The sequence below is a fragment of the Danio rerio genome, chromosome 13, assembly GCF_052040795.2.
Source record: "Danio rerio strain M-AB ecotype USA chromosome 13, GRCz13ab, whole genome shotgun sequence".
NCBI lineage: Eukaryota > Metazoa > Chordata > Actinopteri > Cypriniformes > Danionidae > Danio > Danio rerio.
In genome coordinates this window covers 32005267-32027534 of record NC_141033.1, presented here as the reverse complement: position 1 = coordinate 32027534, position 22268 = coordinate 32005267, and the positions used below count along the sequence as shown (strand labels likewise).

The 22268-nt window shown below is 35.7% G+C and overlaps 2 protein-coding genes across 20 annotated transcripts in view; both read right to left on the bottom strand.

Annotated features, from left to right (window-relative positions):
• Positions 1-4058: 4058 nt before the first annotated feature.
• lrit2 (leucine-rich repeat, immunoglobulin-like and transmembrane domains 2) lies at positions 4059-7921 on the bottom strand. Its single transcript, NM_001020536.1, is given in 3 exon segments — positions 4059-5246; positions 5829-6604; positions 7770-7921. Coding segments are annotated over 3 exon segments (1686 nt in total). The 5' UTR covers positions 7877-7921; the 3' UTR covers positions 4059-4443.
• A 2886-nt stretch (positions 7922-10807) lies between these two features.
• Positions 10808-22268, bottom strand: part of lrit1a (leucine-rich repeat, immunoglobulin-like and transmembrane domains 1a) — a 61826-nt gene continuing 50365 nt past the window's right edge. For 7 of the 19 annotated variants that reach the window (XM_087277945.1, XM_087277953.1, XM_087277949.1 and 4 more), the window contains 4 exons: positions 15707-15964; positions 14437-14897; positions 13161-13466; positions 10808-13045 (listed from right to left, as the gene is read on the bottom strand). In XM_087277945.1, coding sequence (XP_087134071.1) covers positions 12003-13045; positions 13161-13466; positions 14437-14897; positions 15707-15828 — 1932 coding nt within the window. In that variant the 5' untranslated portion in view covers positions 15829-15964 and the 3' untranslated portion in view covers positions 10808-12002. Of the gene's footprint in view, positions 13046-13160; positions 13467-14436; positions 14898-15706; positions 16194-19602; positions 19685-22268 lie in introns of those variants that run through there. The other 12 variants (XR_015505139.1, XR_015505140.1, XR_015505145.1 and 9 more) reach the window with 11 other exon arrangements.

Sequence of the window (22268 nt, the reverse complement as noted above, 5' to 3'; positions counted from 1 at the left end):
GTAGGTCCCATAGGTAATCCTCCTTAAGTAAACAAACATGTAGGTAAACACACGTGAGGCCTACTTGGTTTAGGAAAGTCACATTTGTTCATGATCCATGTCAGCATTTACTCACTATTCTTCTGCTTAGTACCTCAATTATCAGGGGTTGCCAGAGCGGAAGAGCTGGAAGACCCGGGGAAGCGGAGCACCCAGAGGAAACCCAGGTAAACACAAACCCATGCACTCTACACAAAAATGCCACCTGGCCCAACTGAGACTCGAACCAGTGACCTTGCTGTGAGGTAAAAGTGCTGACCACTGTAAAAATCTCTGTGGGTTTCTATTGGTATTTTTTTCTAATTAATAGTTAATTGATTTTTTATTATGATTTAAATGGTATTTTCTAGTAGAAAGCAACAGAAGTTTTTTTTTTTCAGCAGGAAAGTGTGATAAGTGTGATATATGAGCAATGTAGTAACAGTGCTATAAGGTTATATATCAGCACTGGTGGGAGGCGTGCGTTGGCTCGAGGACATAGGCCTAGTGCATTAGTGCCCCCCACCAGTGCAAAGATACAACCATATCTGACTGCTAAGAGGGTGATATTGTGTTCATACAACAGTTCAATGGTACAATCGTCTAAAAATGTTTTTTTTACGAAAAACTACTTTCTTCCACCAGTCATTCACATTTGCAGCTGACATCAGAACAGCAGAAACCATCGTTAATTCACCAACGTCACACAACACTAGTATTTGAATGATTCTCTAGCATAATGTCTAAAGTGATGACAAAACAGGTATTTTTTGCTGACATTTTATTATAAGGCTGAACGGCATGAAATGCCATCAGTCTACAGAGATTTCCCAGTATTTCTCTGTTGCAATTGTGATTTCACAATAATTAACCCCGAAAAGAGCAAAGCAAAAACCACAATACAAAAAAACAAAAAGAGATCGACTTAGAATTTCACTTACATGATTTCTAATGAACTGTTCAGCTGCAGTTTAAAATTTACGCTGAGAAAATGCTGTTTTTCTCCTCTAAGGACTTGTATATGCAGTCTCTGTTACCATCTTGAGGCGAACGTCAACCGTCACTTTCTTTGGTCTTTTCAGACAGGGGAATGGCAGCCGATGCACTAAATTCGATGCTCCAAAATTATAAATATTTAAAAATAGGCACTATCCTTATAAATAAACTGCATAGTTACAATCTAAACAACTACATTCTAGACTAAAAGAGCCTCAAAAGTTGATTATGTTGTCCAACAACAGCAATATTTGTCAAACTGTAGTGTTCTCTGCTTGTTGCTTTAAGTGGGTGGAGTAATAAACAAGGGTAAAGGGTTAAGAGGCTGGCATCGCACAGCTATCAGCTAGTCCAATTCAAGAACCAGACAGAACTGTTCTATAAATATTTATATTATTTAGAATTAACAGTTCAATGTCAGTAACACGTTTTCATTTAACTGATCCATTTACAGACAGACAAAGCTTGCACATTTTTCATATTTTTCTTATATAAGAAGGAACAAAATGTTAATTTCAGGAGAAAAACAACAACTCGCACAAAACAATACAGTAGACAGAGTTAGAGTTAAAATCAAGGTCATTTTTCATTCCTTTGAAGGGCATTGGATTTTTTTATCAACCAAAGAGGCAGACTGGGCCTGTGTTCAGTCAATAAATCTGACAGATAAGGAGGGGTCAAACCATTTAACAAACCAGTCTTGTGTAAGTCGTTTTCATTGAGTTTTTGCTGACTGATGCGAAACGATAAGTATATAGTGCTCTGTTGGGTTCACATGACATGGACCAGGCATCAACAATCCTAATCTTCTTTTAGACTGTACCTCTATGACCATATAATGTGCATTAAAGTAAACCTGTTACATAAAGCATGCAATTTAACAATCATACAAATGCACCTCAACCTAGAATAACCCATGTAGTATAGAACAGAAATATAGCATTCCCAGCCACCATGAGAGTTTTATACACAATATCATGAACATTGTAGCTGCTTCTATAAAGTGCACTGAGATTATAAAAGATCTGTTCCTTTGATTCTAATTGTACCATAGCCTTAAAAAAGCCATAAAGGTCCAACTGTTTTTCCAGACTGATCCCACAGAATATTATTTGTAGTCACACACAAATTGAAGAATGGACAAAAATTGGCTAAAATAAAGAAGCTTTTATGGAGTGGATAGAATCAGTGGATGTTCACCTTAAAATTAAAATATGTTGCCAAAGAACTTTGTCTTGCCAAATTAATTTTGATTTGACAGTATATCTTTGTTAACTCTCAAATTGCCAGCAGCTATTGATTTGCATTTTATGAATCCCCAGCACAATTTCAGCTAAAATCTTTTTTTTTTCTTCTTCTTTTTTTTTACGACCTACTAAAGAAGATAAATGCTATACATCTTGGAATGCCTGATGGGAACAGCAAATGTAGAAATTTAGATTAACTATATTATTATATGTTGTTGTGAAAACATGAATAATTGGGTCACTTTAACCAAAACAGTTTGCATTTATTGTCTTTAAGTGTTTAAAAGCTGCTTGTCCCATTTAGTTTGAATTCATCCCTTCATTTAAAGTCTTGATGATTCCATAAATGCATCTAAATTTTTAAAAATATAGAACTGTTTCACTTCTTTGCTTTGAATAAATGGCTCCCTTTGTTTTTTGCACATTTATCTGGGAAAACCTTGTCCAGACGCTATTGTGTCATCCATAATAAGCACATTAACTTTACTCTCATCTTCTGCAGAACACTCAAGCTGGATGATTGTCACAAAGCAAATAATAGAGGCTTTCCTGAGCTCTTTCATGGGTAATAGTCAGTCTATACATGTAGATCTCTTTCAGTGCCAGTAAAGCTCATTGATCTTTAATCATTCTTTGTCTTTGTATCTTCTCTGCATATCTTCACCTGGCTTTCTACTCTTTGTCAGACTGTTTATATTTGTATTCATCACTGGCAGCCTCAAGACTGCTGAAAGTGTCCAGCCTCTAATAGTTCAAATAAAGGTCAGATTTATTCCCTTGGATGGTCAGTGGATTGTAATCTTATGTCAGTTGGCAGCTAGCTCTCTGCAGCTTTCACATGGTTGCCCACTGAAGCTAAGCAGGGCTGCAGGTCAGTGTGGGTCCTAACGCCCCAGTATATTGATGGGGACTCTATACTGCTCAGTGAGCACCCTCTTTCAGACGTTTAACTGAGGTCCTGACTCTCTGTGGTCATTAAAAATCACAGGATGTCTTTCGAAAAGGGGTAGGGGTTTAACCCCAGCATCATGGTGGCTACAGGCTTCTGTCCATCATGGCTTCCTAACCATCCCCATATCATAATTGGCTTCATCGCTCTGTCTCTTCTCCACCAATCAGCTGGTGTGTGGTAAGCGGTCTGGCACAATATGGCTGCTGTCACATCATCAGGTGGATGCTGCACACTCGTGGTGGATGACGAGATTCCCCCCTAAAATATGTAAAGTGCTTTGAGTATCCAGAAATGTGCCATTTAAATTGAGAAATTATTATTAATTCTTAGTCATTTTTATTTTAATTGATGTGTCTGTTTTTATGATATATACGGTACCCTATTGGATTCACATGATATGGAACAAGCCTCAGAAATCCTAATCTTCTTTTAGACTGTACCTCTATGACCATATAATGTGCATTAAAATAAATCTCTTACATAAAACATCCAAATGAATTTTACAATTATACAAATGCACCACAACCTAGAATAACTTATTTAGGATAGTAGAGAAATATCATCTTCATCCCCATAATAAAGAGTTTCATACACAGTAACTGTGCCATGAATATCTTTGATATTTAATGGAAACTAGTCGTCTCTATGAAAGTGCACTGAGATTATAAAAGTTTCAGAGTTTTTCCAGAGGCATCCATATGAGAAATATTTTCCTTCCTCAATTTCTCAGTATTTAAATATATATATATATATATATATATATATATATATATATATATATATATATATATATATATATATATATATATATATATATATATATAGTCTGTATTCTTTTTTTTACATTTTTTTTTTTACTAATTTCTTAAAGTGCCCGTTCAGTCCACCTACTGCTCTGAGAGTTAGTAAACAGCAATTTGGTGATATTTTAGAGAAATATCACTTTAAAGATAATCATGCTTCCATTGATGCATCTTTATTTTTAAAGTCTTTTACTGTTTTTATCTAGAAGCTTCCTTTGATTATCGCCAGCTTATTTGCAAAATCCTGTACAAGCTGATCCGTGAGTTTATGACTCTCATGAAGATTGTGGCATCCATAAAAGAGCATTAACTTTAACTCAAATCTTCTGTTGAACTCTCAAGCTGGATGAACGTCACAATGCAATTAAATGGAGGCTTGTCTGAACCCTTTTATGGGTAATATTAAGTCCACAGGTGTCTTTTGGTGTCAGTAAAGCTCAGCTGTTGGTCTTCGGTCATTCTTTGTCTTGTGTATCTTCTCCGCAGACCTTCGTCTGGCTTTCTTGTCTTTGTTGGATTCTTTATAGAGACCTTCATCACTGGCAGCCTGGAGACTGTCGAATGTACCTTGCCTGTCGCCAGTCGGGTTTGAAAGCTCTGCATGTCTTCTATTTCTCCATAACTCAGCGCAGCGCTCGAAACAGTTGAACTTGGCATCGGTGGTACAGGCGTACATTCCTGCAGGCACAGCGAGCACCATGGCAAGTACAATGACCACAATATGAATGAGCTTCTCTCTTTGTTCCATCTCGTTGAAATCACTGCCTGTCACAAATACAATGCACTGACCGATTCGAGGAGCCTGGTTCTTTAGAGTAACGCATATTTCATATTTTGTGGCCGGGAGCAAGTCTGTGACCGAGTATGTGTTTATACCTGGCCCAATGTAAATCTGCTCCTTCTTTACTGCATCATATCGGCCGAAATGGATGGTGAACCAGGTTTCTGCTGGATTTTCTGTCACAGCACGCCACTCAATTGTGATGCCATAAACCGTCTGTTTGGCAATACGGATGTCGATATAAACATTCTCCTCGCCGATAGCAGCAGAAGGGCCTGAGGGATGAGATGATGAGCCTTCTGGAGACTTTACATCTACTGAGATGATGACAGAGGAATTGCCGAGGAAATTGTTGGCAATGCAGGTGTAGAGGCCTCGGTCAGCTGAATGAAGTGAAGGAATTACCAGCTGAGAACTGATGGTGTCTTCATCCACATGGCTCAGTATATCTGAAAACGTGAAAATATTGTTCAAAAGGCCATAATAATTAACACTGTAATGTGTAGCATGTGTGTATTTTATAAACTTTATATAAAATAACAGTATCTACCCAGCAAGTGCTTAATAGACGTCTAATGGACATCTAAACATAGACAGTTTGGCTAAATCAAGGCAAACATGGGCTGTCTGTTAAAATCTAATAGACATTTAAGAAAAGCCCAAAAATAAACGTTGTCAAATAGACATACTAGACAGGATTTATATCTGATTCATTTCTTTTCATTTGACGACATAGTCTAGTTTTTGCCTATTGTTAGACGTCTATTAGTTTTTCACTTACAGCCCAAATTTAACGTTGTTTTAGCCAATACGACTGTGTTTAGACCTCTATTAGACATCTATTAGACATCTTTTAAAGCAAAAAATGCTTGCTGGTTACTTAAGACTCTAAGTAGGTGAGGTCAGTTTAGTTGTTTATATCATTTGCAAAAGTGAGCTAATGTGTGAACACTAATCGAGTGTTGAATAAGCACATATTTATCTTAAACACAATTAAACGTATGTAAACATATTTTGCGTTCATCTCTTACCGCGAAATCCTCTTAGCATCTTGAGGGCATATATCCACCGAATGACCGCTTCAGGTCTGGCCGACGCAGAGCACGTCAGCGTGACGTTTCCTCCTAACGGCGCGGTGATGTTGATAACCGGAGCACTGACCACTGGCTTCACACACGTCTTTAGGTCCACCTCATGAAAAAACTTCCCTGCCTTCAATTCAGGGCTAGAACACGTCAAATAAGAGTTCATAAGAATAAACGGCGGGGTTAACGATTTAATAAACTCGATGAAGCCTCCCAGCCGACAGTCACACAGCCACGGGTTGTCATGAAGCGCCAGAACAACATTGGATGCTGACGGCTTTTCGTGCTTGTTTTCCGAATGATAAAGAGGCCAGTTGAGAAAGACGTCTTTAGATATGACTGATAGTTGATTTGAGGACAGGTCTAAATAGGTCAGTCCTGGTAAAAACTTGAGCGCGTGTTCGGGAAGGGCGTCGATGCGGTTGTGTTTCAGGTCCAAGATCTTGAGGTTTGGCGTCTCCTCGAACGCGGTCCACGGTACTGAACGCAGCTTGTTTCCTTGCAGCCGGAGCTCCGTCAGGTTAGCCAGACCTTCCAGACTTTTGATGTTTATTATGGCAATGTCATTGAAATTTAACCAGAGATGTTTTAGGGCCTTGACATGGGAAAACACAGCCTTCGGTAGTTCACTTAGTTGTGATTTCTCAATCCGTATTTTTGTCAAATCTTCCGGTAGACCGTCAGGAATCCCGGTTAGAGCTGTTTCCATACATGTGAGTGACCTATAAAAAGATTAAGTGCTTTTTAGTGGATGTTGATGTACAAATTCTTTAGAAAAAAGTCTGTATTGAGATTATTATCTATTAATAAATACAACATTGGAACGTTTTAAAGCTATTAAGCAAACTGAATGTTCCATCATGATCATTTAGCAGCCTGTACATTTTACGTAAAGAATTGTTTTTTATTTTTTTATTTTATTGTTTTTTATGGAATAAATGTCGGAATAAACTCTAAATTAAATAAAGTAACATGTTTTTAAAATAAATAATAATAAAATAATAAAATATATTTAAAACAAATTATTGTCATCAACCACCTATCCTGGCAATGATGTTCTTGTTTTTTCTATTTCCAATATGATCAGATAACAACATTTTCTATTTCTATATAAATTAAATATTGGGATAACCTTTGTTTATTTTGTTTGCTTGTGTCTATATTTGTGTATTGCATTGTATGTTAGGCTCTAAATTTAAAAAAAAATATAAATTCAACAAAAATAATTATTTAAAATAAAATATTGTATGTATTTTCCATGATAGGTAGGCATAATTAATAAAAATTGATGAAGCTACTCTCAGCTACACTTAAAAAGTTAAAATTAACAACATCAAGTTGTCCTAACAGACATTTTTTTAGTTTCAACATGACCAAAAAGCAGCATTTAAAAAAAATGCTTTGCATCTCTGTAATGACAGTATAATGAATGATGATTTTTTTTAAAGCAAATTGACAGTTAAAAAAAGTTCCTCATTGGCATCAGTGGTTCTATGAATTCTTTTCCATTGCTTAAATGGTTCTTTATAGAGGAAAATGAAAATGTTTAAACAAATAAAAAATAATAATTTCAAAATTGATCGCTGAAAGGTTTTTGTGTGGAACCAAGAAAGATTAGTAATAGTCTCATTGCTTGGAAAACTTACTTTTGGAAGCTTTGTTTAAGGGTTTAATTATAAAATCATTCAAGAATCAATATTAATATATTTTTAACTGTTTTAATAATTTTCTTTATAACATCATGGGCAGAGTATTCTAAAGGCACACACACATATTTACAGACTTCGGCTTTCACATTGTGCCCTGTTCCAAAACAACAACCACCATCTTTGCTCAATGACACTACTCATCTACAGTATGCTATCACTAAAACAAACTGAAACTAACCTCCCATGACGGTCAGTCCCACAGGAGCATCCTGGAAAACACTCTGAGCTGATATGACTAATCAAAATACAGAAAACAATCAAGTGAAATAAAACACAGACATCCATGGTCTCCTATAAATGGTATATCCGCTCTGTGTCCGTGCAAGACATGACTGCAGGTAGAGTTCAGTAAAGCCTATTAGCTGTAATCCTTGACGTACCTCGTGAGACACTGTTTGCAACTTAATTGTTGGACTGACCTATTAATTTTGACCTAGACTGTAAAAGTAAAATACTTGTGCAAATATTGTACAATTTAAAATTAAATTATTACAAAAATCAGAGTTAGGGGCAACTTCAAAAGTGAAAATATTTTTGTTTTATACGCTGTAAAAAAATATCTGTTAATTAACAGTTTTTGTGTTTTTCCATTTATTTACAGTTGTGAATTGCATTATATGGCGACGCTGTGGTGCAGTGGGTGTCACCGTCGCCTCACATCAAGAAGGTCGCTGGTTTGAGCCTCGGCAGTTGGCATTTCTGTGTGGAGTTTGCATGTTCTCTCCATGTTCGCGTAGGTTTCTTCAAGTTGCTCCGGTTTCCCCCACAGTCCAAAGACATGAGCTATAGGTGAATTGGGTGAGCTAAAATTGTCTGAAGTGTATGTGTGTGAATAAGAGTGTATGGGTGTTTCCCAGTAATGCAGGGTTGCAGCTAGAAGGGCATCTGCTACGTAAAACATATGCTGGATAAGTTAGCAGTTCGTTCCGCTGTGGCAGATGAATGAATGAGTGAACAAATTGCCTTATGGGACCTTGCTCTCTGCTCTAGACTTTTAATGTTTCAAATTAAATTCTACGGTTTAACAAAGTGGCTTTTGTTGACATTTTAGAAATAACTAAATTAAATTGAAATAATATAGTGTATCAGCAATAATATACAGTCAGATCTCTTGTTTCTACCTTCTAATGTACAGCTTTTTTGTTTATGTATCTTCTGTTTATGTATCTCATGATGTAATAGTTATTTAATTGTACTTTTTTATTTATTTTTATATTATTTATCTCTACTCTTTATTTGGATTAACATTATTCTTGTTTTTTACAGCAATATTATATATATATATATATATATATATATATATATATATATATATATATATATATATATATATATATATAGAAAATGAAAATTTTTCTCAACCTCCTTTTTTATGTTGAGAAATTTCGCTTTAAAGAACAGGAAAGGACTTATTTTTGCCATGAAAGTGATATTACTCAACATACACACAGGAGCCTGATAAAATGCTAATTTTAGAGTAAAATTTCAGATGGCATTTAGAGGTTTTTGCATCTGAACTTTTTATATAGTACTTAGTATACCCAGTACACCCCTTACAAATCTATCTTTTAAATTAATATTTTTAAAGGAAGCTATACAATATTATATTTGTGCATATACATTAGATTAGTCCGTACTGTAGCCAAATCTGAAGCTTATCTAACAGAATAACTTATGATAACGGTCCAAAAACTAGTACAGCCAAATTTAGATGTTAGAAAAATATTAAATACTAATTTTTAAAAACTGGGAAATCAGGAAAAGCAAAAACATTGAAAAATTTAGTTGCAATTTTGTAGTTTGGAATTTATTTTTTAATATTTTGCTTGAATTTATTTGTATTTTCTTTCAATTTCAAAATATGTTTGGTGTATTTATTAAATCTGTTTTGTTTAAACAAACCAAAATACATTGCCTATATTCACTGAGAAATGGATAAAAAAATTTCAAAATGGGGTGTACTCAATTATGCTAAGCACTGTGTTTTATTTTGTATATTTTGTATATTTGTGTGCGTGCATGCGTGTGTGCGTGTGTGTGTGTGTGTGTGTGTATATAAAATATATGAAACAGAAATCTGCATTTTATTCATAGTAGTGTTACACTAGACTCATCATACTTTGTTAAAAGAGTAACTACACTTTCAAAAATAAAGATTCTTGTTTGCATCTTTGGTCCCAAGAAGAAGGTTTAAGACCACATGCTGGCTTTATTGGATGAACAGATTTATTTTAGGTCTTTATTCTGATCAGTAAACAATGTTTGCTGTAGTCAAATTATTCAAGCGGTCTTGCTTGACACAAGAACTAATGAAGTTTATTTTTTGCATGTCACATCAGAATGTTTGAGCATCCAGGGACCAATGAGGTTTGTTTTTTTTTGGTTGAGCTTTTCTATGTTTGTTGATCAGTGTTTACACGTGAATAAAAGCCTAAATAAAATCTGTTCATCCTATAAAGGGATCACATCTCTTCAGAAGTCTTGGATTAGATCGCTTGTTTGTTTGTTTTTTAGCATTTTTTTTTTTTTTAGAAAAGCATTTTAAGACATTGGTTCATGGTGAATAGACTTTCAATCGAGGTGCAGAAATTTCTTAAATTTCTTCATTTGTGTTCTATATAGGGAGACCAGTTTTTCCTTGGACAGTCTCATATTTCAACTGTATTTTAGCTTAGAGTCAACAGGAAAAAATTGAAGAGTTCAGATGCAAAAACCTCTAAGTGCTGTCTGAAACTTTCCTCTAAAATCTGTTTTTCTCAGCCTCCTAAGTTAATGTTTAGTTATTTCACTTTAAATGCAATGAAAAAAACCTATTCTTTGCACTAAGGGTAAAATTATTGAAACTACACTGAAAAAAAAATACAACTTTTAGATGAAAATTTTATATGGCACAGGTTTTTGCATCTAAACTCTTCAATTTTTTTGTTCCGTGTTTCTTCCTTAAAATGTATGAACTGCTAAATGATAGCAGGTATGTGTCATGTAAACAAAAAAGTCTAATCAGGGGCTAATCATTTTGCTCAATAATTTGATGGGTCAAATTACCATACATTTCCGATTTGCACTGATTCTGAGCACTGAGATCAAGTTAGATGTGAAAATGAATTTCTGATGTTGCAATAACCCCTAAAAAAAGCCATTCAGTAACCAAAATGCTTTAGTTATTATCAGAAAAGAAAAGAAAACCAGAGAGCATTGAGCTGAATACAGACACTCTTTTCCTTGTTAGTGATCACTCATTTATTGAACAGTGTTTGAATAAATTAGTCAAGTTTTTTTAAGACAGTCAGAGTTTCTGAATATATAAGCATTGAGTCACTGGAGTATCAATATTTAATAATTTTGTGAGATCAGATTGTCCTATTTCTAAGGATAATTTAAATTCTTGCAGATTAGGAATATCACAAGAGTGGGAGTCATGCCATGTTTGCAATCTTAAAAGTAAAAAAGATGTCAGGATTTTTGTCCACACTGAAAATTAAAGAAGAGAGAGTTGACCCAAAAAGGAAAATTACCACACTATTTGATCACACTCAAGTTGTTCTAAACATTTATGAATTTCTCTCTTCTGTTGAACAAAAAACAAGTTATTCTGAGGAAGGTTGCGAAAAAGCAGCCAATCACATCCAAAGTATGGAAGTCGATAAGTATATTTTCCTTTGTGTTCAACAGCATAAAGAAACTCAATTCGGTTTGGAACAAGTAGAGAGTGTTCTCTTTAAGAAAAGTTTCCTAAAAGGTTCTTTGGGGAACCAAAACATTGTTTTACAGCAGGGATGTCCAAACTCTGTCCTGGAGGGCTGGTGTTCTGGAGAGTTTAGCTCCAACCCTAATCAAACACACTTGAATCAGCTAATCAAGCTCCTAGATATACTAGAAATTTCCTGCCAGGCATGTTGAAGCAAGTTGGAGCTAAACTCAGCTGAACAGTGGCCCTCCAGAGTTTGGACACCCCTGTTCTACAGTATTGTGAAAACAAAATTAAACCTTTATTTTTAAGAGTGTATGTAGAAATTACTCAATTCTGTACATATTATTATTATTATTATCATCACATATTAATAAATGTTTCGATATACACAAATATACAAGAATAAGAACATTTTTCATATGAACATTTCCCTTTGAGTCAGTTCCTCCTAGCACATCTAAAAGGGTCTATATATGTAGTTCCTGGGATCGCTCAGCCACAACCCCACCACCAGCCAAATGGCTTAGTTTAGAAACCAAGTCCAAATACACAGTAACAAAGACCGACGTGGTGCGCTTTGTTACGTATGCAATGTATCCAGAAGCTTCTTCACGGATGGCCAGCCATGTACTGCTGGTACAGATTATGTGCACTCAGATACTGCGGCTGGGCCTGGATACTCGGCAGGCTGCGTGGTGGAATCGTGGCTGAGGGATACTGTCAGCAGAAGTATTCATTTGGCTGTCCCTCAATCTTGGCAGTGGACTCCGAGTCTAAGCTGGAGCGGGCTGACAGGAGTCTGTTGGACTCTTCAGCATTCAGTCTGGTAAGATATTCCCCCTCCAAGCCTTTGGCCTTGGTGCTAGGAGATAGAGTCTCAAAAGTCACATACGAGTCCTGAATGTCTTTAGAGTTCTTGCCCAGAAACTTCTTAATTTTCCTCTTAAGCGCCCCACAGCACACGATCACAGTCAGAGGCACAGCTATCACGCAGGCGACCGTGATTACTACTACATTAATGAGCTTTTGGGTTCCATTAGCGCTCGCTGCCGCATCTGTTGAGAAGATTACACACTGCTCCTTTTTGGGGATCAGCCCCTTGACGCACACACAGGCGATGTATTTGGTTTTTGGAACCAGTCCCTCAATGACGATCCGGTTGTTGCCGGGACTAACGTTAATTCTGCGCATATCTCTCTCCCCAAACACAGCGTAGAGGACGCTGAAGGCGGTGGTGTTTTTGGCGGTCGGAGCCCTCCAGTTCAGACACACAGTGTAGTCTGTATCACCAATCACTTTCACAGAGCGCACTACCCTGTCAGGGTCTTGTTGGAGCGAGGATGTGTTTGCGGCCAAGTTGCTCAGATTGGTTTCCAAGAAGCCATCTGGACTGGCTGTTTGGGTATTCATTCGACTGTTAGCAGCATTGTCGCTCTCCATTCCAGGATACGGGCCTGTGTAGCTCACTGTGCCACTGAGTGGTAGTCCATTTTTAGGTGTTGGGGAAACATAAGTGGCGATGTGTTTTTCTTGATATGCTGCTTTGACCATAGTGTTTGGCTTTTTGGACTTTAGTTTGGGTTTTGGATCCAGGGTTGGATTTTCCATTTTGGGTGCATCGTTTATGATTAAAGAAATCACAGCTTCTGCACTGCCTGCATAATTTGTGGCTTTGCAGATGTATTTTCCAGTGTCGCGATAGGATACGGCTGGTACACTTAAAATAGACCAAACAATTCCCTCCTTCGAATTCTCCAGTAGAACTGCAAAAAAAAAAAAAAAGAAAAGAAAAGCAGAACACTTGAGTATGATTGCTGAAAATGCTGGATCTAATTAGTATCGTGTAATCACAGTCCATTGTTGTGCTTGCCAACTCACCTGTCCCGTTCAGTGGCTTCCCATCTGCCCTTCTCCAGGCCAGCTCGGGGATGGGAACCCCAACGGTTCCACATCGCAGCAAGACATTGTTTCCCACTGCACTTCTAACACGGGCCACAGCAGTGTGAACCCGAGGTCCTTGGCAGCGCCGGAGCTCAGCATCACTGAACAGAACTCCAGACAGACTCTCTGGATCAGCACACCTAAGCCTCGTGTCAATGAAAGCCACTGACAGACTGGGAGACTTCTGGAACTGGACAAGATCGTATAAACGACAGTCGCACAGCCAGGGGTTGTCATGAAGACCTGGAACAAAACAAATGATTAGTGACAAGAGGCAACTCAACAAAAGGTTAGTTCACCCAAAAAATACAGTTCTGTCAGCAATGACACACCCTCCGATGTTTCAAACATACACGCTTCTTTTATCTGTCGGGAACATGAGAAGATATTTTAAAGAATGTACACTTTAAAACATTTTTTGCTGCTTGTTGAAACTACTTATTTATAAAAAGCTGAATCAACACAATTCTTGAGGGTTTTTATGGGATAACGTAATTGTTTTAAATTCAATCAACTTAAATTTGTAAAAAATATTAAGTTAACTTAATCAATTTGTGGTGAGACAACATGAAGGAATTGTGTAGAACCCTGCAGTTTTTTTTACAGTGTTGATGATCTTGTTACCAACATTCTTTCAAAATATTCAGAATATTCAACAGAATTAAGAAACTCATAGAGGTTTTGAAGAAGTTGTGGGTGTGTAAATAGTGATAGAGTTTTATTTCATTTTATTTTATTGAGGGTGAAATATTACTTTAAGAATAACATAATAATATAAAATATTGTAAAAGCAAGCAAGTCTTGGAAATAATGTAGGCAATTAATCGCATCTGCTTGAGGTTTTTGTATAAAAGTAGAAATACTTTCTCAAACTGTAAACTTCTGTAAACTGTTTAACAACTTCTACTAAAAATAATAGTTTATTTTTAAGGTATCTTGATCCAAAGAAAATATCTTTGTTAAAACCACCAAGCACTTTGTGTTTTTTTAACTGGAATATGTAAAATTATAAATAAATAAATAAATAAAAAGGATCTGCTGAACAATTTCACTTACTATGCAAACTATGCAAATTATTTTTGATATATATTTAAAATGTTCTATACATTTGTTTGTTGGATGTATTTTTTTTTATAAAAAATATAATTCAAAAATAAAAAATGTTATATATAAAACCCCCAATGCGTTTAAAAAAGGAGACAAAAAAACATACCAAGAATCAATTTTGAACTTTCTGCTCCCAGGGTGGGTTTAATTGTCAACCAAGTGTTGAGAACTTCGGCTGGTACCGTCAGCAGATTATTGCTGGATAAATCCAGATAGGTTATGTTTTTCATGTAAAGAGCAGCTTCAGAAGGCAGCGAGGAGAGCTGATTGTTGTGGATATCAAGGAGCCTCAGACTCGGCATGTCCATCAGGGATTCCCACGGAAACGAAGAGAGCGAATTTCCATCCAGCCTTAGTTCCTCTAAACTGTATAGGCCGCGGAAACTGTCCGAGTTCAGAGAGGATAAAACGTTAAACGACATCCAGAGAAATTCTAAGTTTGAGAGGTAACTAAAAGCCTCGCTCGGGATCCTCTTGATGGCAGTCTTTTCGATGCGAAGTTTGGATGTGTCGCCTGGGAATGAGGCGGGCACCAGGGAAATCTCTGGATCATTGCAAATCACGCTCCTGCAAAACGCAATACAAACAAGAGGAAAGATTTATAAATCAGGGATTTAAAAGCACGCGCACTCGAAAACCAGTTACAAACGCTTTCAGCAATACTTAAACCACACTCAATATAAAATATATATAAGAGAATGATATCAATATATTGGCTATAAAATATAGGCTACATTTATTGAAATTTCTTCTAAATTATTACAATATTAAATAAAGGCATGTAATGTGTTAAATAGACTTTAGCTTATCCCAAACGAAATAAAACACAATGCCCTAACGAAAATAAATTATGGTTTTATTAGCAAAGTGATTAAAAAGTGATAACAAATAACAAGTTAATATTATATAATAACAAATATTGGCGTATTGATTACTATTTTCTTTTGGTTTTACAACAAAAGCCATCTGTACATGGTTAGTGTAAAACCACTTTTTGGTTAACATAGCTAACATAAAATGTGTATGTCTATATATATATATATATATATATATATATATATATATATATATATATATATATATATATATATATATATATATATATATATGTTAATAACTATGTTAATAACTAATAACTGTTAATAACTAAATTTAAGGAAAATAAAGAAATATATTATACATATTTATATACAAAAAATGACTTTGTCGAAAAGAAAATTAAAGAATGAAATTGTATATAATTTAGTTATGCCACGTATACAATACATCCAGTATCTGAATCTATAAACGCATCAGTTCACTGCAATACAAGTGTGAAAATGCCTTGGACTTCCCACTAAATAAAGAAAAAAAGATCAATTTGAACACACACGAACCTGGCTCTTGATCCATCACTCAAGTTATGATAAAAGCAGCTGCACTGTGTAGGACAGGTGCTCCGAACAAGTGGAAATCCTCCAGATGCCAGTAGGAGACCCAAAAAGACAGTGAGAGACATTTCGCCACAAGTGTCAATACAACACCGCGGAACGTAGTTTTAATGAAGAACCATCCACTTGCAGTTATGGAAAAATAACCAGCATGTCATCGTCCCTCTGCTCCGATATCCCATAGTGATCTGACAGATACAAGTCCTGCAGATAAAAAGGACAGACGAGGATTAGCGCAAGCACGCGCGTTATTTTCATTCATTTGCGTGCGCAATCTTGCAATCTGATAGGCTACACAGAGATACAGCTGTTAATTAAAGGGAGGAAATGTTTGCGAATTGGTCATGATGTGTAATGCCCACCCCTCATCAAGCTCTATTTTAAGCCGCCCAACTGTCAGACAGTTAAATTATGGCTGTGTTTTTCTCTATCTGGATTGTGTAAGAGATTATGCTTTGAAAGCTGGTCTGTTCTTGTTGTATATCATTTATTGTCGCTACCAGTGTGTAAAATTTTGTTTTAGCTTAACAATGGCCAATGTTTATATAAACACTTTCATATTTATATGCTGAATGCACAAATTTTAATGGGACAAAGAGTGCTGCATTTATAAGAATGTTTATACTGCAAATAAAATGGCACAAAAGACAGATGATCTGTTATGACCCTTGTTGTGTGTAAAAGGTTTGACAAGCTGATGATAGCAGTTATTGCACTTTTGTTGATTTTGATTTTTTGTCAAGACTCCTGTTATTAACTCTCTATTCTATTTCAACTCTAAAAAAATACTTTCATTGTCTAACATCATTCATTTCTAATCATTTTTAAAGAAATTGTAACTTTATATCTTCTGTATTTTATAGTTGTAATATCAACTATGTATTTTTAAAGATTACTTTGATCTAACACTAACAATTCAGTTTACATTTGTGTTACTTGTTCTTAAAAAATATTAAATGTTAATAGATTGTTAATCGGTTCTTAATCTTGCTTATTGGCTTTATTTAAATTAATTAAGAATGAACAATACTTTGCACTTTTTAATCACAGTATTTATTAATGCATAATTAAAATTCACATTTGTGCTTGATAACATTAGCAAATACACAGTCAGATAACAGGAAATAACAATGAACATCTTTATTTTCACTAACGCTATCAAAGATATGTAAAATGTTTCGTTAAATGTTACATTTAATCTCCTAATCTAATTTCTGATTGAACATTACAATGTATTGCTTATGCACCTATTCACTCAACCGCCACTTTATAAGGTTCACCATAAAGTACAAAGTTGGACCCCTTTTGCCTTCAGAACTGCCTTAATCCTTTGTGGCAACAATTGGTACTGGAAATATTCCTCAGAGATTTTGGTCCATATTGACATGATAGCATCATGCAGTTGCTGCAGATTTGTCGGCTACACATCTACAGTATGATGCAAATCTCCCATTTCATCACATCCCAAAGGTGCTCAATTGGATTATGAACTGGTGATTGTGGAGGCCATTTGAGTACAGTGAACACATTGTCATGTTCAAGAAACCAGTCTGAGATGATTAGTGCTTTATGACATGGCACGTTATCCTGCTGGAAGTAGCCATCAGAAGATATGTACTCTGTGATCATAAAGAGGTGGACATGGTCAGCAACAATGCTCAGCAAGGCTGTGGCTTTGACATGATGCTCAATTGGTACTAATGGGCCCAAAGTGTGCTAAGGAAATATCCCCCACACCATTACACCACCACAAGCAGCCTGAACTGTAGATGCAATGCAGGATGGATCCATACTTTCATCTTGTTAATGCAAAATTCTGACCATACCACCGGAATGTTGCTGTTGTAGCCCATCTGCCTCAAGTTTCGATGTGTTGTGCGTTCAGATATGCTGTAGCTGCCGTCAGAAGCAATTCTTATATATTACACTCTAATTTTCTACACACCTCAGTTGTAACGAGTGGTTATTTGAGCTACTGTTGGCTTTCTATCAGCTCGAACTAGTCTGGCCATTCTCCTCTGACCGCTGGCATCAACATGGCATTTGCACACACAGAACTGCCACTCACTGGATATTTCCTTTTTCAGACCTTTCTTTGTAAGCCCTATTGATAGTTGTGTGTGAAAATCCCAGTAGATCAGCAGTTTCTGAGATACTCTGACCAGCCCGTCTGGCATCAACAACCATGCCAAGTTCAAAGTCACTTAAATCACCTTTCTTTCCCATTCTGATGCTCAGTTTGAACTGCAGCAGGTCGTCTTGACCATGTCTACACCCCTAAAAGCATTGAGTTGCTGCCATGTGAATGGCTGATTTGCATTAATGAGCAGTTGAACAGCTGTACCTAAAAAAAGTTGGTGGTGAGTGTAAAAAAGAATCCTCTACACATCATATTGTGCAAAATATCATTTTTAAAAGAACACTTTTATCAATAGATTTATTACTGATTTTATTGAAAATGCACAGAATAAAGTCTAATAAAGGCTGTCAGAGTATACTCAGAGTGTCTCTCAGACAGAGGATGTCTAACTTTGCACAGCTTGTTCAGTGGCGTTTCCAATGGGATTTTAAAAATATTTTCCTTCATGTAATCCTGTTAGGCCTTGACTTACAAGCAGCTTGTTCTTCCTATTAGTCTGCTGTTATGCAGGGTTGGTAAGTGCAACAATTCTTGCAACATAATCATATATATACTGCATCATAATTAACAACATTAACTAAACAAGTCAAAACAGTAAACAAGAAAAAGACAGACGCAGCAGTTAAACTTTGATAAATATTTTGTTCATGGAACATTTTGCATGTTTAATAAAACCATATGGTTTGTCTGTTATGGAGAATATTTTCCTTTAATTCTAGGCCAATGAGAGTTATTTTTGCCAGAAGCCTTTCTGTTTATCCGGCAACATTGGTCCTTGGCACCAGCATATCTGTTCTGATTAGTGCCAAGTTAAAAATGTAAGGCAGAATTTCCCAAGTATGTCACAAGCTTAACTCACTTAGTTGAAATTATTTTAATATTGTTTCTAGTGCTGGGCAAAGTTTAATCACAATCACATAAAAAATTGTTTGGTCCCTTTATTAATCTGGGGTCGTCACAGAGGAATAAATCGCCAACTTATCCAGCATATGTTTTACGCAGCGGATGCACTTCCAGCTGCAACCCATCACTGGGAATCACCCATACATTCTAATTCACACACACACACACACAACGGACAATTTCAGCAAACCTAATTCACCTATAGCGCATGTCTTTGGACTTGTGGGGAAAACAGAGCGTCCGGAGGAAACCCACATAAACGCGGGAAGAACATGCAAACTTCATACAGAAATGCAATTAACCCAGCGGAGGCTCCAACCAGCAACCTTCTAGCTGTGAAGCGACAGCATTACCTACTGCGCCACCACGTCACCTTTATATTCAGTAGCATTCTATAAATGAACACAAAGTCCCAAAGTCTACTAAGGTCATGATATTCTTAGTTTCTGCTCAAGAATGCAATGAAAGCTGCCGTTTGTGTATAGCTTATAAGCCACTTGAGCATTATTAGGTAATCTCAATAATATCTCCTTATTACAGTTTTCATTTCACATAAGAAAACTAATGCAGTTTGCTCTGTTGAAACCAATTCCTTTTAGAAGTTATGGAATAGAGGAGCTGTATGTAAGGAATATGATTTATAAATCATAAAATCACAGATTACAGAGTTCTAATTCTAATCTTTTACCTAATCAAACTATTTTGTATTGGATTTGATCCAAAAATCGGTGGTTTATACATATCCATAAAACAATTTTAAGAAATATTTTTTTGCTGATAATAAAAAAACAGATTTTACCAGAGATGGGTTGCGGCTGGAAGGGCATCCACTGTGTAAAAGCGGTTCATTCTGCTGTGGCAACCCTGGATTAATAAAGGGACTAAGCCGGAAAAAAAAATGAATCAATGAAAAAATGGAGAAACACCTTCAATTTCTTAAGTCATTGCTTAAGTTTATTTTAATTGATCCTAACAGTAGTATAAGAGCAGTATTTAAGTGTACTGTATATTATGATTTACATATTTTCTGAAGAACATTATAACAAATGTAACTGAGAGATTTGAAAAAGTAAACGCGTCAAACTTAGAGAACACTTTTTGATGTTATTGGGATTAATCTGTCACCTGGTGGTAAATCCGGCAAACCATATTTAACAGCTTTCCAGTTTTTACTGACTTTTTAGGATTTCTAGAACATTGCATTGCCAGCTCATTCAGAGGTCCCCAACATAAGTTGTCTACAAAAGAAAAATGCAGGATAAGGTAGAATAATACAGAGATTAATATTTGTTTGAATGGAACTGTTCTTCAGTTTAGCTCTGAGGAGAAAAAAATATATGTTTCTCAATATACAGATATTGCTGAGGATCATGTTGTGTGGACAGAGAACTGATCAAACGTTCACTTTTGAGATGAAGGCAATTTATTTGGGTATGCTGGGAAAGATTTTTTTTATCATCAAACTGAGGGAAAGACTGAAGGTGTGTAGAAGTCACTGTAAGATGCACTGTAAGTGTCATGAGTTTAGGATGTGTACTGCAGCAATAGTTATTATAAAGCTACACTTGACAACACATGGTTCTTTCCCTGTATCATTGTCTATTCAGTCGACAAATTTCATGCTGGATGAGCAAAACGGGTATAGCAGTTGCTTGAAGCTTAATACATTAAAATATTAAATGTCCTGTCCAGAGTCCTGAACTAAACCTAATTGAAAAGTCAAAAATATGGCTAAGACATCTACTGTCACTAAACTATAGAAGCTGATCAAGATCACAGCAGAGCAGTGTTACAAACTAGTGATGTCCTGTCAGAGACTAGTGATGTCTGTGAGAGACCAGTGATGTCCTGTGTGACAATAGTCATGTTTTGTGAGATTCTAGTCATGTCCTGTGTGAGACTAGTGATGTCTTGTGATACACTAGTGATGTCTTTTAAGATAGTAATGTCCTGGAGACACCAGTGATATCCTGTAAGATAGTAATGTCCTGTAAGATGCTTGTTATGTCCTGAGAGACTTGTGATGTCCTTTGAGAGACCTGTAATTTCTTGTGACGTCCTGTCAAAGACTAGTATCTTGTGGCCATGGATGTGGTCAAATCATTCAAAGCAAGAACCTGTGTACTTCATATTCAATGTTCAGAAATTGTAGCTGTAGTTGCTTTGGTTATTTTGTAAAACACTTATCCTTGCTAAATTGCTTTACATGTCAGTCAAAGATTTTTTTATGTGTTTATAAATATCTAAAGTTTGATTTCCACTGCATTGTATAGGCTGAGTGGAAGAATTGTGCTTAACCCTTTAAAAGTTCTGTCATTTCTTTTTAAGCATGTAAATGATATTCCTAATCCTATATTTCACAACTTCGTAATCTTCATACTGTGCTTGACTGGACAATGTGGGCCTTGTTTAGGTTTGCTGTATGGTACAATAAGCCTTACACTTTGGATTCCCAGTCCAAAACTATACATTTACATACAGTATACACAGCACACTGATGAATACATACAAATTACACATAAAAACACTTATTTACTAAACAGATTTGCAAGATAATAATAAAAGCAGGTTAGTGTATCAGTGTAACTCTGAAACTTGTTTATGATTTGGCTTCCACTCAGCTATGAATAACACAATCTGGAAACAAAGAGCCTTTTAATAGAACGGAATTTAAAAGCTATTGTCTAAAAGAATATTGCAAAGGTTTCTATTTTGATAACAGTTTAAGATTGTGACTACATACTGTTTCATACTATTACTACTCAAGACATTTTCTCAAAATATTTTGTCTGAATATCTATTTATTATTCATGTTTTTTTTCTAAACCGTTAACATCTCCAACTCCGAGAAGGAAGGAACATTCTCAGAATTGTTAATTCAAAGTTCAAAGTTATTTGAGAGTAATGTTCTCAGCATGTTTGGAAAAATCATTCATAAATTGTTCATGAAACAATGTAAATAGCACTTACTGTAGCCTTCTTTGGTGACAACTATAATAAAAATAAACAAAGTAGTAATATTTTAGTAGCCTAACTTATGTTTGTAGTAACTATTGTATTACCATAAAAACGTTAGTCGTGAAGCCATGGTTTATTTTGTAGCTTCTTTATTTTTATGGATTATTTTTAAGTTACTGACACTGCTTTTAAACCAGCTTCTATGATGTTACGATAAAAAACAATATGGTTAGATTTTATGAAAATGCTCTGGTTCACTGTTTTACTTTAAATCACATAAATGGTAAAATTGTGTTGCTGTTTTATTTATTATACCTTTCCGCTTTCCTGATAATGCATTTAAAACGAGGGTAATTTAGTTAGTTTTACAAAAAAAATATCAAAGTAAAACCATAGTTAATTTCATTTCAGAATGTATGCAAAGCATTTAAAAGTAACATTCCAATAATTCTGAAAGAATGTTTGCATCATAATGAAAGCAATATAAAAAGAGAACATTACTACGTT